The following is a 13969-nucleotide window of genomic DNA, read 5'->3' as shown; positions in this document are numbered from 1 at the left end:
TTTCTAAAAGACAAAAGAGATTAATCTAGAGAGATTTTCAAATTATCCAAGTCCTAAATCGTCAAGTATAGAGGCTATATAAGAACTGTTCTTGCGTATCAACAATCTAAATCCACCAGTGGTGGTATGTGTATGTATAACCAAATGAAAGTATATAAACCAATCGCATCACTCCATATATCCCACCGTTCGCTAAAATGAATGTAAGTGCTCAAAAAAATCCGAAAACAAAGGGGGACATCCCATCTATACTCCAACACAGATATACCAGATAGCAGTTTATGCCCGATAAATCTTGATCACCTTCTTGACTTCTTTGCGGCACATCGGACACAGGCCCACGAGATTCGCACAAGTCACACAGGAACAAAGGTGACCACACTCGGCGAAGACTGCATCCATTTCCTCGGTGTAGCATATTTGGCACAGATCCAACTCTGCGTCGGCCACCTCCCAGTAGCTGATGCCCTTGCCATGACGTTTACCATCCTTGAAGCCACCGACATACTTGTTGCCTGTCGTCTTCTCAATATAAGTACCTTGTCCATGGCATACATCTTCGACCCAATCACCGTCGTATGAGTCACCGGTGGGGTAATCTAGCTTGCCTTGGCCGTGGCGTCGGCCGAAGATGAAGTCGCCTTCGTATATCATGCCCGTGCTAGAAATGTGCTTGCCTTTACCATGGTAATAACCCCTGAGGAAATAACCGCTGTAGTAGTCGTTTGTGAAGGTGGCTTCAATGGTTTTAATGCCGGTGAAACCTTGAATTGGATGACCGCGCGAATCGGCCCACAGGTACTGAACCAGACGGTCAGGACTGGTGAACAGTCCCAATGAAGCAAGTTGAGTTCGCCTGTGTTCGTGTTAGAATACAAAAAAACCTTAACTTTATAAATCAGATGTGTGTGTACTTACTTGTCCTTGGTCAGCTTATCTCCGACGATGAAACATGCTCCGTGCGGAGCGACCACATCATCGAAGCTGTCAGCAGGCGACACTGTGGTAACGGCAGCACCATCAACTCGTTTCCACATGAGGAAGTCTTGGCGAAGAGGCCGCTTCAAGTGGCGTCGGATGGACGCTTTGACATTGGCATCAAGCTTGGAGAAGAATGATCCCACAGTACGAAGCATTTGATTATCCACATCGAACATTTGAATAAAGTAGTATGTATGGCCAACAGGCAACTTGACCTCGGATTGGGTGTGTGCTTGAAGTGCCACTTCCGGTGCAGAAGACGGAACCTCAGAAGATAATACTGGAGAGAAGCCTGTGGCTTCTGTTGATAGAGCTCCCGTAACAGCAGTCGTGGCCTGTCGATCATGGGCAGTGACAGTAGCAAGCGCCACTTCATGCTCTGCCCTTTCAGTACCAAAAGCATCATTTTCTAGAGACAATGTGGCTAAGAGAGGCAGTGATCCATCATCGATGATAGAGTTCACGGTATCTAAAGTAGCAGGACCATCATGGGGAGCATTCCCTGAGGAGCTAGCGACAGCATCTCCTTCGGCCACGGACGGCACATTTTCAGAAGAAGCTTCGTGTATCGAGTCCTCGACGGCAGAGTCATCCGGCTTATCCTCCGAAGTGGTGACCGCAGGAGGGTCTGGGATGGCGAAGAATTGAGCGTCCTCTGCTAAAAATTAGCGATGTAATGATTAGAGATAAAGATGAATGCAACCACGTACCCTCGGAGATGGTTTCCATCCAGAACCGTATGGTGCTCAATGAAGGGTCCAGGGGAACGTTCAAATCCGTAGTGCGTTCAAATGCCAACGATGACCTGGATTGAGCAAAGGAGTTACCAATCTGCCAGAAGCGAACCCGCTCGGGATCAATGGGTTCAGAGCCCGCGGACTTCCATATAGCAATTCTTTTGCGCAGTTCTACCAAGCGCGATGAGCGGGGCAAGGTCAGGTACATGACACTGTTTGCCGCTTTGGCCTGTGCCATGAGATCGTAGGAGTCAAACAGACTGGTCAGCTGGTCATATTGGGGAAGCGCATAAACCTCAACTTGAACATCATCCGCAGGCTTGTCACCAGTGTGGTACACGCCTATTTCATAGTATTGTTTCAAGGTTTCAGATACTTCCCAAGGTCCCTGGGGACCAGGCAAAAAGTCAAATATCATATCGCCACGGATGTACATTGCCACGACAGGTACATCATGGCCCTTCTTGTGATCTACAGTCTGGGAAGGATCAAGACCAAGGTGCGGACCCATGGCTGTTTTCTGGGTCAAGCACTCCACCCGGTTGTCACTGCCATCGTCAAACGCCAGCCAGGTAGTACCTGGACCCGCCGGGCGAAGGATACTAAAGAATTTTCCCGAAGTGCGGCGGCCACGGTGAACAATATACCCGTAAAGGACATACTTGCTACCCTGCCCATCAACCACCCACGGAGCCAGATCCAGTTCCTCGTCCAGCTCCACTTTGTCATACCGCAGCTGCCAGCGTTTGGCTTTATCTAGAGTATGGCGGCCAAACTCAATATGAAGGATGGATGGAAGCGACCAACGACCGGGCTTAGCACTCAAGTATCCACTGACGGCTTCGGAAGTAGACTTGACTTGATCTACTGGCACGTAGAGACGCGAGTTGAAATCAGTCGGCAGCATGTTCACGGTGATCTCGCCATCAGAAAACGGAGCATTTACAACCGGACTGTCAAATAGGAGGGCGAATTGTTTGCCGGCCTCTGTCCCCTTCAGCTCTAGTTCCAAGTTGCGACGCAGGCGCTCCCAAAATTCGGACACATCGCTTGAAAACTCGTGCAGATTGCGCAAGGTAGTAGTCACAGCGTCCGTATCAATATAGCTTGGGGAGAGTGTCTGGCGGCGGAGCTGCCACAGAAGCCTCTGAAGGGCATCGCATAGAGGCTTTGGCCGAGCATCGGCGTTGATAAGATGTTCAAACACATCAATACTTTGAATGATCTTGCAAAACGGAGCAATGTGCAGCCACGAGGCAAGCCCAGCTACCTCTGGGCTATGATTGATGATCGAATCACCCAAAGGTCGGTAACCGGTCAAGGCCATGCTGTCCCAGGTTGGCTCGGAATCGCTTGGGTGCCACCAGAGGGACTTGGTGGGGTCATTCACTACACGAATATACGCGTCGAATGAGAGCGTGTCGTCATTCAGGAGAGCACGATGTTGACCCCGCCGGCGTGAATGGATTTGGTCCCATGGGCCATGGAAATATGTCCACCCCCAATCCAGGTTGTGAGTGTTGAATTGATGACAAGAAGATTGCATCCAGCCAGTGCGTGGCTCTTGTGGGTTGTATACAATGACACCGACCTGTGCAGGCACACGCCACGAGTCCGAGGTTCCATGACCCGAGTGGGGGTTGTTCCTGACTGCAGGATATTGGGACTTGTAGGTCTCAAACCACGATGCTATATCGTCCGTGGCTGGAGTCTTGATTTGAACCTCCGGGGTGCTGTCATCTAGTGAGGCATCGGCTGCGCCTCGACGGACCGTAAATTCCGACTCAGGAAGCTTACCCTCTGGAGCGGGCATTGTGGTGGAGCATTCGAGGTAAACACTCAATGCATTGACATTATTTCCCCGAGGATAGAACTTGATTCGCCACCAATACCCTCCCACAAACGCTGGTGGGGAGCGAATGATTTTGTCACGGTTGGGGTTCTCAGGGGTGCCCCGGACACCCTTGAAGGTCCAGGTGAGACGGGCCTTCTCGGTAGGAATGTATTCGGGGTCTCCCAAATCCCGAAAGAAGTTGGTTTCCCAATACTTGTCTGTCATGGAGGGTCAATAAATCCTGGATGTTCCATGATCTTTGTAACATTTTGGCACCTACGATCACTGGCACTGTAATCTGAATCACCGCCGTCGATCTCTTTCATCTCTTCCTCATCTGGGACGGTCGTGTCCTCCTCGTAGTCTGCCCAATACGCATGTTCCAGTTCTTCCGAGGGAAGGATTGGGGCGGGCTGAGGAGTTGAACGTGATGATTCGGGGGATTGGTCTGACTGATTCTCTGGATTGGTTCTCGCCGTATCGTCTTCAGTCCCAGAGACCAAATTTGGTAAGGATTCCATGGTCCTTCCGATTGAAAAACAATAGTTTCGAATGTGTTTAGAAAGCGAATATATAAACACAGGTACTCCAGGGCTCCCGAGGTCTCCTTGTATAAAGATTGATAAGGGCTTATCGGATAAGAAGGTTATGCGGGGAGAGAAAGAAAAGGACAGACAGAAAAAGAATGAATAAATTGTAGGATAGAGAGAAGAAAAAGAATAGAAGCAAAGAAGAAGAGAAGAAGAAAAGCTGGGAAGAAAAATAATGAAACGAAAAAGAAAAAAAAAGGAAAAAAAGAAAAAAAAAAAGATAAAAGGGAAAAAAAAAGGGCGAGTCCGGGGGACGTTGCCGAGTATGGAGAGAGACAGAGAGACAGGGCTCTATGGAGTATCTACAGAGTACTAGATGGGGCCTATGGAATTATACATAATATACGGAGTACATAATATACATATATACACAGTACTAAACCTCTAGGACTAGGTATATGCATATATGCATTCTATATATATACCTATACCTACATAGGGTTGGAGCCCTTTATCAGATATCTTATGTATGTAATCTAATATTCGACCTATGCATCTTTGTATATATTATTATATTACTCCGTACTTCGTACTTCTGAAGTCTAGCGGTGTGTCGATCCAATCAGGGGGAAAAACCCTTAATTGCCGATTTGAAGCCCTGGACTTTTTTTTTTTTTTTTTTGTGGCAACTCGGCTTATCGAATTTCCCACCTCTTTCGCCACTGGGCATTTTCAATCCCTGGGTTTATCTGGGGCTCGGAAAACTATTCTGTTTTCAGGCGCATCAGGCATATAGACATATCAGGCCGATCAATGTACCTATACCTCTTGTACTTTGTACTCCGTAAGAGGCTCGAATTGTACAATGCTCGGTCAATCGTATCAATCTTGCTCATCTTGAATTGCGCGATCCAATGGGCCGGCTGGGGGGACCACTTTTCGACGGTAAGTGACACTGATTGGTTCTTGGAAATGAAAACCATTTCTAGACCGCGGGTTCCCGCATTGCTTGGCAATAAGTTCCGTATCGAGACTCGGGGAGTGGAATCAATTTTGTGGTTCGGTACGAGCAAATGAAGCAGCCACAATCATAGGGAATACCGCTGTAGCCTCGGCATATACCTAAAAAAAATTATGAAAAATCAGCTTGGCCCTTGGCCCAAAAAGAAATACGGCAATCAACTCACCTTGACAGACTTGGCATCCGCCTTGATTTTGCCCCAGCTCACCGCTTCATCCGGCCGCGCACCCGCATCACTGCCATCGAACTCCTGCGCAGTATTCACATACACTGCGTGCTCAGCCCCATTGCGCATCAGGCATGCATTGGCAATGTGGTGCTTGACTATACCGCCCCCTAGGATGATCATACCGGCACGTGTCGCCCGGACAGCCATGGTGTTGATACGGCGCACATCGTCCACAATATCCACCCGGAGCCGTTGCGGGGAAGACTTGAACGTGTGAAAGTAAAGCATGTCACCCAGAGATCCATCCGTGAGGGCGGGACAGAATACAGGGATTCCATTCCGGGCTGCCCAGTACAGAACTGAATCCTCGTGGTTGATCTCACGACCCAGTCGTTCGGTGATGCGACTTGGCGTCCAGTGAAGCTCGTCTTCCCCATCCCCAGTCTCCCGAGCCTTAATCTTGGCAGCCTCTTGCTCCTCCAACATCTTGTCCAAAATTGGCACCACCCAATCCTCAAAGGCACAGTAGTTATTGTTAGGCACGAGAAGGTTGCCAATGCGGTTGAGGCCCTTAGCACGAAGTCCAGCACCGGGAGTCGAGAACGCTCCGAGATATGTGGGGGCCAAGCATTTGATCAAATCCTCCTCTACACCTCCAGCAGTGGTCACAATGGCGGAAACATGGTTATGCTTCACCAAATAACGTAGGGTATCCCGAAGGCCGGACGAAATCAAGTTTGATGTATAACCGAGGAAGATGGTAGTTTTATTTCCCGTTTCGGGATCACGGAAGGCGCGCTAAGAAAACATATCATCAGACTTTTTAAGGATTCCAGAATTCAAAGATTACAATTGGTTTCGTACCATTTCATTGATAATTTGAGCAGCCTTTGCGACCGCACTGCCCTGGAAACCGGTATAGGCCAAGCTGTCCACCATCTCGGCGACCGTGATATCTCGTCCTTGAAATTTATCGAAATCCACCCCGCTTACCACGTGAGATCCTTCTGGAACTGGTTGCGAGCTCTGGAGGACAGACTCGGTCACCGATGCGGGGACTGCTGAAGGCTGCTGGGCGCTCATATTTGCGATGAGGTCAGGAAATGGCGGAAAAGAAAAGAAAAGAAAAGAAAAGAAAAGGAGAGAGTTAAAAGGTGTGAAATAAATCCGCTCAAAATGGGTTATCGAGACGAGACGAGACGAGAGAAAGAGGTCCAAATTAAAAAAAAAGAAAGGTTTGAGTAGAGCACGGAGTAGAGGGGCAGTTGATCTCTCTTTTTTTTTTTTTTTTTTGATTCGGCGGGGGAGACTACAGGAGTCTGGGCTTTAGTGCCTTGATGCCTTGATGCCTTTATGCCTTTGTGCCTTAACGTCCAAGGCATTATTACCCTCCAACCTTGGAAAATACAGAATATAGGTTTGAATTGTACAGAATCTCCTATATATAATATTGACCATTTACTTGTATGATTTTGCTACTTCAACCGATTTGTTTATATTTTCTATCTACTTCTTCTTATGTTTTTATATATTGTATACAATATATGCCACATACTCCGTACTCCGTACAAAGTAGGGCATTCAAGGTGAATAGAGTTTAGGAGGCACATCCACCACACTAGCGTTCAACCGGGTTAGTGCCGAGCCCCTTGAAGTCTCACGAACTCATATTCCTACATATTCCTACATATTCCTACATATTTCTACATTCTACATATTCCTATCCCTCGATTTCACTCTGTCGATTCATCTATATCACTCTTGTACTGCATAATATCCGGCGTAAGGAGCTCGCATGATTCCGTCGATCTTCTAACGTGTGTTTTCTGTTTTCCACGTTGAATCCCCTTCGAGGAATCTGTCAGTCTATCTCAATTTAAATGATATCTATCTATTTGCTCTGATCGACTAATACTCCAATTCCTCAGAAATCCAGAAAGGACACGAAAAGAACGTGGGGATATTCGATCTTTCCTTCCCAACTTGGGAAGACTACGCGTTACCCGATCGGGGGTACTCTTCAATCCTTCATATGGTCCGTGCATTCGTTGTCACGTGCAGACCCTCCTAAGTGCCCGTTCTCTATCTGTGTATGTGATGGATTCTGCATTCCAACCGCCTTGGGCTAATTTGCACTGTACATTGGACGTGCTGGAGCGCTAACCAGACTATAGCTTCATGATAGCATGACGCGATAATGTCTTCCCGATTCCCCCCATCGTCCGGGTTCAATTCCCGTGACCGTTCTCCGCAGCGATTCGGAGACCGTCGCCCCCCGATCGGTCCTCGTGGTCCTGACGATGGACCTGCACCATTCGGTAGAGATCCACCGCGTGGTCCTCGGGCCCTTGTTGACTCCCCTCGTGGTGGCCATTTTGGTGGTCGTGGTAGAGGTTATGGCCGTGGTGATTTTCGTGACCGTGACCGAGATCTACGAGACCGCGACCGAGACCGCGACTTTCGAGATAACCGCGATGGCCCGCCGTTTCGCCGAGATATGGACCGGGACTGGGCTCGCCGCGACCGCGATTTCGATCCCCGAGACAACCGGATTGGCTTTGGTCGAGGCCGCTCAAGATCACCGACGCGCGACTTTCGGGACATAAGGGAGCCTCCGGGGCGCGATTTTGATTTGGTTCGGATGCGACGCAACTCGAGGGATAGTATCATATCCGCATCTTCGGGAGGTCCAGAGGGTCCCCCTCCCAATGTTGGCCATATACACCGAGGAGGCATGCGAGGGCGTGGTCGCGGAGATTGGGAAGGAGGCCGCGGTCGTGGTCGTCCACCCTTCCTCGATGATCGTGATCTTTTCCGTCGCCGCAGTCGATCCCGTGAGCCATGGCGTGGACGTGATCGGATGGTGGATCGCGATAGAGATCGAGACATGGACCGAGATCGTGCATTAGATCGCGATCGGATGATGGACCGAGATCGTGAACGAGACCTTCCACGTCCGAGAGATCGAGATCGAGAATTAGATCGTGATTTGGACCGTCGAGATCGCTTTGATCGTCGCGAAGATTGGGACAACCGACGACCTGATCGCGAGGACCGTGATCGCCCAGTGGACTTCTGGAAACGAGACCGCCCCCCAAGTCGCGCAGATAGCCGCGCAGCTAGCGGTTCAACCACTTCTTCACATCCTCCCACAGCACCCGGCCCTGGACCCGGACCAGCCCTAGCAGATCGCCTGTCTGACCATCCCCAAGTGGATCATGGCCGGAAACCAACTATTCCTGGCACGGCGGCTCTGGAACCTACGCGAGATCCCGAGCGAAACGACACTGTCGCTGTTCGAACTAGTGCTGCTCGTCCTGATGCTATCCGCCCTGATACTGTTCGACCGGATGCTGCTCGACCAGATATTGTTCGCGCTGATGCTGTTCGCCCAGAGGCTATTCTCCCGGAGGCTGCTCTCCCGCAGGCTGTTCGACCAGATATTGCTCGCCCTGATGCTGTTCGACTGGACGCTGCTCGACCAGATATTGCTCGCCCTGATGCTGTTCGACTGGACGCTGCTCGACCAGATATTGCTCTCCCGCAGGCTGTTCGACCGGGCGCTGCTGAACCAGATATTGTCCAGCCAGATGCTGCTCGTCTGGAAGCTATTCGCCCCGATGCCATGAAGAGCCCTGGACATATTATTCGGAACTCACCACCTCTAGCCGCCCCACAGGTGCCTGCCTTTGGATCAGTGCCTGCCTCAATCACGAATGCTTCCTCACACAAAGATTCTCCAGACCAACGCACGGTGACAAGCTCTACTTTCTCCACAGAGAGAGAGCGCTATGAGGCCCGGCAACGACAACCTGTCCAACCCCCTAAAGGACCCAAGGCAGAAAGAACCGAGACCACACAGCTTCTTGAGCCTCGCAGCCGCTTCGAAGGACTCAGGGAGGCTGGCAAGCAGCAAGTTGCGTCTGCTCGCCTCTCCAAACCATCTATCAACTTACCTGATGTATCACCACCTACCGCTCCAGCTGCCATGAGTCGGCCAGATCCGGGGATAGGACCCAATGAAGGATTTGGGGCTGGGAGGTCGAATTCACTCACCTCTTCCCCTACTTTTGCACGAATTCCACCGCCTGCCCCACGTGCATTATCCCGGGAACCGTCTATGTCGCCTCGAATGCAACCGTCTGGCATTCCAACCGGCCCTCGAGCATTGCAATGGAAGGATCCCTCCCCGCGTGGTCGCAAAGGCAGCAAGCAATGGGTGCGACCTGGCTACGGTCGAACACCTTCTATTCCTAATGCACTGCCGAAGCAAGAGCCCGTCGATGAGAGCGAAGCTGTTTCCCCTGCCAATGAAGCCACGCGCCCTCTACTACCACCTGCTATAGACGAGCCCGAGAGTGGCGAGATTCTCCCCTGCGAACCTGCGAAGGAACCCTCGTCTGTTTCCCCATCATTGAACCTCCCATTGCGGCGTAGTTTATCTGCTGTCGACACTCAAACAAGCGATGCCAATGAACTCTCTGAGCAGGGCGGCACTGATCAACCTGCCTTGATACCAGACTTTGAAGGTTCGAGTGATGAGGAAGATGGGGAGAATATTGTCTTTACCCAGGAATATCTTGATGAGAGAAAGCGGATTTTTGAAAAAGATATGGAGTCACTCCGAGCTGAATTGCCTCCATCGCCTTTGGAAGATTCCGCCATTGTCGCCCTTTTGCTTAAAATCCAGCTACTGGGCATGATAGCCAACGAGCAGAGAGTTGAACCTTCCCCCGAGTCACTCGCCGAACAAGTGGCAGAACGGCCAATGGATCCTTTGCCTTCAGTAGAGGATGAAGAGCCAGCCGATTCTCCAAGTACTGAACGAGTAGTCTCTTTTGCTCCTACATTATTTGAGCGTGAAACAGAGCCAATTGCTGAAACTATTATCCCCCCTGTGGTACCTCCTGATGAGGTTACTGTCGAAAGCCTTCCGTTCTTGCACTCAGGTTCTCCAACACCTATTTCAGATATGGATGTATACCATGAGAACATTGCGACCCAGAATCGTCTCAGAGACGCGTTCAGCACGGAACTTTCAAAGGAGCAAGCAAAAGTTTTCAAGAAAAACGCACTCCTTAGGGCCGAGTACGTGTCTCACTATAAGCTCTGGCGAATGGCTATTTGGGAGCTCGATCGTATGAAGGACAAGAAGTCCGTGACTCCTGGTCCAGCCTCTCCCCCAGTGTCCACAGTTCCAACTACCCCGGCCCCCATGCCGGAAGGTCGTGAAGGTCGTCGCTACAAAGGGAATAGCGAGCTCGATTTTCTCAATGCTCTGAAAGCTTCCGAAATCTCCGCCCAAGAAGAGCTCGAACGTCGACGAATCAAGATGGCCACAGCTCGGCCTGATCTGGGCCGTGAAGCGATCATTCCAAATATGCTTGAACCACGGGAGGTAAAGGCCCGCATCTACAAAGATGTGAACAACACCATTGAGTGCAATAGGGCTCTGGATGTTTTCGGATTCGTGCCGCCCCCTAATGACTTCACCCCGGAAGAGCATATGATCTTTACGGACGCCTTCATGGCACACCCAAAACAGTGGGGCAAGATTGCCGAATATTTACCGGGTCGCAATTTCCAGCAGTGTATCGTACACTATTATCTCACCAAGGAAGAGATCAAGTACAAGGCCAAGCTCAGCAAACGCTGGAGCAAGCGCAAGGGGACTCGAAAAGGTCCACGACCGAAGTCCAATGCCCTCATCGCAGACCTGAGTGTAGTGAAACCTGACTTTGTTGGCGAGGAGGAGCCACCAGCTGTCACAGACACTGGTCGTCCACGACGTGCGGCCGCGCCCACTTTTGGAAACGAATCCATTGAGATAGAGAGCGTGCCAGTTACCCGTCGCGGACAGCTTGGCAAGGATGGTGAACCAGTTGAAAGATCATCGTCTCGGCGTGGTGGACGGGGTGGGGGTACTCGTGCTGCACGGCGCGCTAAGACCACTGCTCAAATAGATCCGAAGACGCAGGCAGCAATGCCGCAGGGCAATCTGCCTCCAAGTGTGCCGCCAACCCCACTTCATCCTGGAAACGAGATGGAACTGGTCCCAGATCACATCCTAGAAGGGTATGAGTCCCGGGAACGAGAGCACACCGAAAAGGAATCCTTACCACCAATTCCGCGGAGCAGGGTGGGGCGTGGGCGAGCAAAAGAAGGAGTTTATGTTTTTGAGTCTACTGAAGTTGAACCGCCTCTAGCAAGCAAACAGCTCGAGACGGGGTATGGATCTTTGCAGCCAACGAGTTACTGGTCTGTCCCGGAGCAGCGCGATTTTCCAGCCTTGCTGGGACATTTTGGTCGTGATTTTGAGGGTATCTCGAGCTGGATGAAGACCAAAACAACGGTGATGGTATGTATTGGGTCTTTTCATCCCATGTTTCCTTTTTTTTCTTTTCATCCTACCATTCCTTGTTCCTGTTTGTATTTGTCAATTAGCCGGCTAACGTGCATGATATAGGTCAAAAACTTCTATCAACGCCGCCTGGACTCCGGCCAGAAAGACTTTGAGTTGATTCTAACGGACGCAGAGGAGAAGAAAGCTCGCGGCGAGCCCACAGGGCCACTTCCTGTCCCAAGTGTTGCGCCAAAGCGACGATATGAGGCCACTCCGTCTTCTATCATCCCTCGTCCACTTGCCCCTCATGGGGATCCCATGTCCGAGGTCGATGAAATACGATTCCCTAAAGGCAAGCCTGTTGGTCTATCACCCCAGCCCATGTCTCTCCATGGGCGACCTCCGTCTGAGAAGGAGCGGAATGTTGGTCGCTACCAGCCACTCGCACAAGCCTCTGCTGCTTCGCCAGTGCCATCTACTGCAACTCTGATTGAAGAGTCGACCCGGGCAATTCGCGCGCAAGGAGGACCATCTCACCGTATCCAGGGTCCACGCCTTGGGTATTTTACAGAGGATAGACGAGACTCTTCGGTATTGCCCCATGCCAATTCTCGTGCGCAAGAACTACCAATATCCTCCCGTCATCCTAGCTCCATGCCACCGGACATGGCACGAATGGAACCTTTGTCCGCACAGGCCTATATGCCTGCACAGCAGTCAACTTCTCTCCTTTCATCGACCCACTCACGTCATCCTAGCTTAACACAAACTCCCGGCTCACCAATCCAGCAGCTCAGACCAGAACTCGACGTCTCGTCTGTTCACCGCGATCCCTTTGCTCAAAGACCCTACTACTCACTCACAGGTCAACCCATGGGTCTAGCCCAGTCGCCTCGCCCTGGGTTGTCACCAGTGAAGGATGTTCCTCGTCCGAGTGCTACTCCCGCCCCCGACGCAACTCGTCAAGTGCCTGCCAAACGGTCTAACATTATGAGCATTCTCAATGATGAACCCGAAGAGCCCCAGCCGCGCAAACGATTTGCTAGCGAGCAGACTCCATCGGTCCCTGGCGCAACCCCAGGCATGAACCCAAGGCCCGTATACCAGGCCAGTGGACCACCCCCTCGCCATGAAGACACTATTATGTCAGGTATGCCGCAAAAGCCTTCTGGTTACCCCCAGCAAAGTCAATATCAGCCATCTTCTCGCGGTTATGAGTATCCTGGATATGGACCCCCTCCTGGTGGCTCGGGCACGTCAGCGAATAATGACTGGATGGCACGGTTTGATCCACGGGCGCAACAAACTCCGCCGCAGCCTCAAGCCCAATCACTGCCATCACAGCAGCAGCAAAGCGGCCGTCAGGGTTCCTATTCATCTTACGCGGCAACCCCGAGCCAATCCTCAGTGCCTTTGACAAATCTTCCCGCGCCATCCCCAGCGCCGACTCCCCCGCCAACAAATGCCTCTCAACGATCGGCTTATCCCAACGTTTTCTCCCAAGCCTCCTCTGCTCAACCGCCCATGGCCTCTGGCTCCCGAGACATGGCATCGCAACCGGCTTCCTATCGTCAAGCGTCACCTGGCCCGCGTTCCAGTATGGCATATGGGTCGCGACAAGATCCACCAACGCCAGCGCAGTCTTCGGCTAGCCTGTATGGTATGCATCCGCGCCAGTCCGCAACGCCGAATCCAGTACAGCAACACAGCTATCAACAACATGTGCAAACAATGGTCAGTGGGTCACATCAGCCGCAATCCCACCGTTCGACACCTGTCAACTTACCCGGTGCTTCTTCACAGTACGGGCACAACACCCCTCCTCCCCAGTCCCAGGCTGGCCGGTCAATGGCATCGCTGGCGAGCCTCGGTCGTTCCTACACTCCCCCTTCGGCTCTACATCCGTCTATGAGCGGAGGCACCATGGGCAGCTATGCTCCTCAGTCATCTGCGCCTGGATCGATACCGCCGCTTCATCAACGACCTCTAGCATCCCTGGGTGACACTGTCTCCACCCCGACACATCACCGTGTCTACAGCCATGGGTCGTCCCAAGGTGGAGTGCCGCCGCCATCACAACCTCCTCGCTAGGGGTCCCATGTTCGATTGATTTAAACAAACTTCATGTGGAGTGTAAGACCGTAATGGGATCGGTTGTACATTAATTTGTTGTCCTTGTGTTTCTTTTCTCTTGTTTAGCGTCCTGGTGCCTTTACCAGCGAGGATATTCATTTGATCATGGTTTATATGTATAACTAGATGAATGATTTTATGTGTCAAACCTTTGATGTAATCGATCTGTACAGACTTGTGACTTAACATTCAATATCTACAATGTTAAGTTGAAAACTGGC

At 51.1% G+C, this 13969-nt stretch overlaps 3 protein-coding genes across 3 annotated transcripts; 1 reads left to right on the top strand and 2 right to left on the bottom strand.

Moving 5' to 3' along the window:
• Positions 1 to 279: 279 nt before the first annotated feature.
• On the bottom strand, positions 280 to 4073 carry N7479_005127 (putative MATH and UCH domain protein; the record flags this gene model as incomplete). The annotated part of the gene is made up of 4 exons (XM_057252824.1): positions 280 to 856; positions 919 to 1636; positions 1692 to 3770; positions 3833 to 4073. The coding sequence occupies 4 exons, from the start codon at positions 4071 to 4073 to the stop codon at positions 280 to 282; spliced, it is 3615 nt and encodes a 1204-aa protein (XP_057106686.1).
• A 1056-nt stretch (positions 4074 to 5129) lies between these two features.
• On the bottom strand, positions 5130 to 6355 carry N7479_005126 (deoxyhypusine synthase; the record flags this gene model as incomplete). The annotated part of the gene is made up of 3 exons (XM_057252823.1): positions 5130 to 5204; positions 5270 to 6070; positions 6137 to 6355. The coding sequence occupies 3 exons, from the start codon at positions 6353 to 6355 to the stop codon at positions 5130 to 5132; spliced, it is 1095 nt and encodes a 364-aa protein (XP_057106685.1).
• A 1114-nt stretch (positions 6356 to 7469) lies between these two features.
• On the top strand, positions 7470 to 13706 carry N7479_005125 (MYB DNA-binding domain protein; the record flags this gene model as incomplete). Its single annotated transcript, XM_057252822.1, has 2 exons — positions 7470 to 11630; positions 11739 to 13706. 2 exons carry the CDS (start codon positions 7470 to 7472, stop codon positions 13704 to 13706), a joined length of 6129 nt encoding a protein of 2042 aa, XP_057106684.1.
• Between the last annotated feature and the right edge of the window lie 263 nt (positions 13707 to 13969).

The sequence above is a fragment of the Penicillium vulpinum genome (assembly GCF_028829585.1).
Source record: "Penicillium vulpinum strain IBT 29486 chromosome Unknown utg000003l_segment0_segment0, whole genome shotgun sequence".
Taxonomy (NCBI): Eukaryota; Fungi; Ascomycota; class Eurotiomycetes; order Eurotiales; family Aspergillaceae; genus Penicillium; species Penicillium vulpinum.
This window is presented reverse-complemented; position numbering and strand designations above follow the sequence as displayed.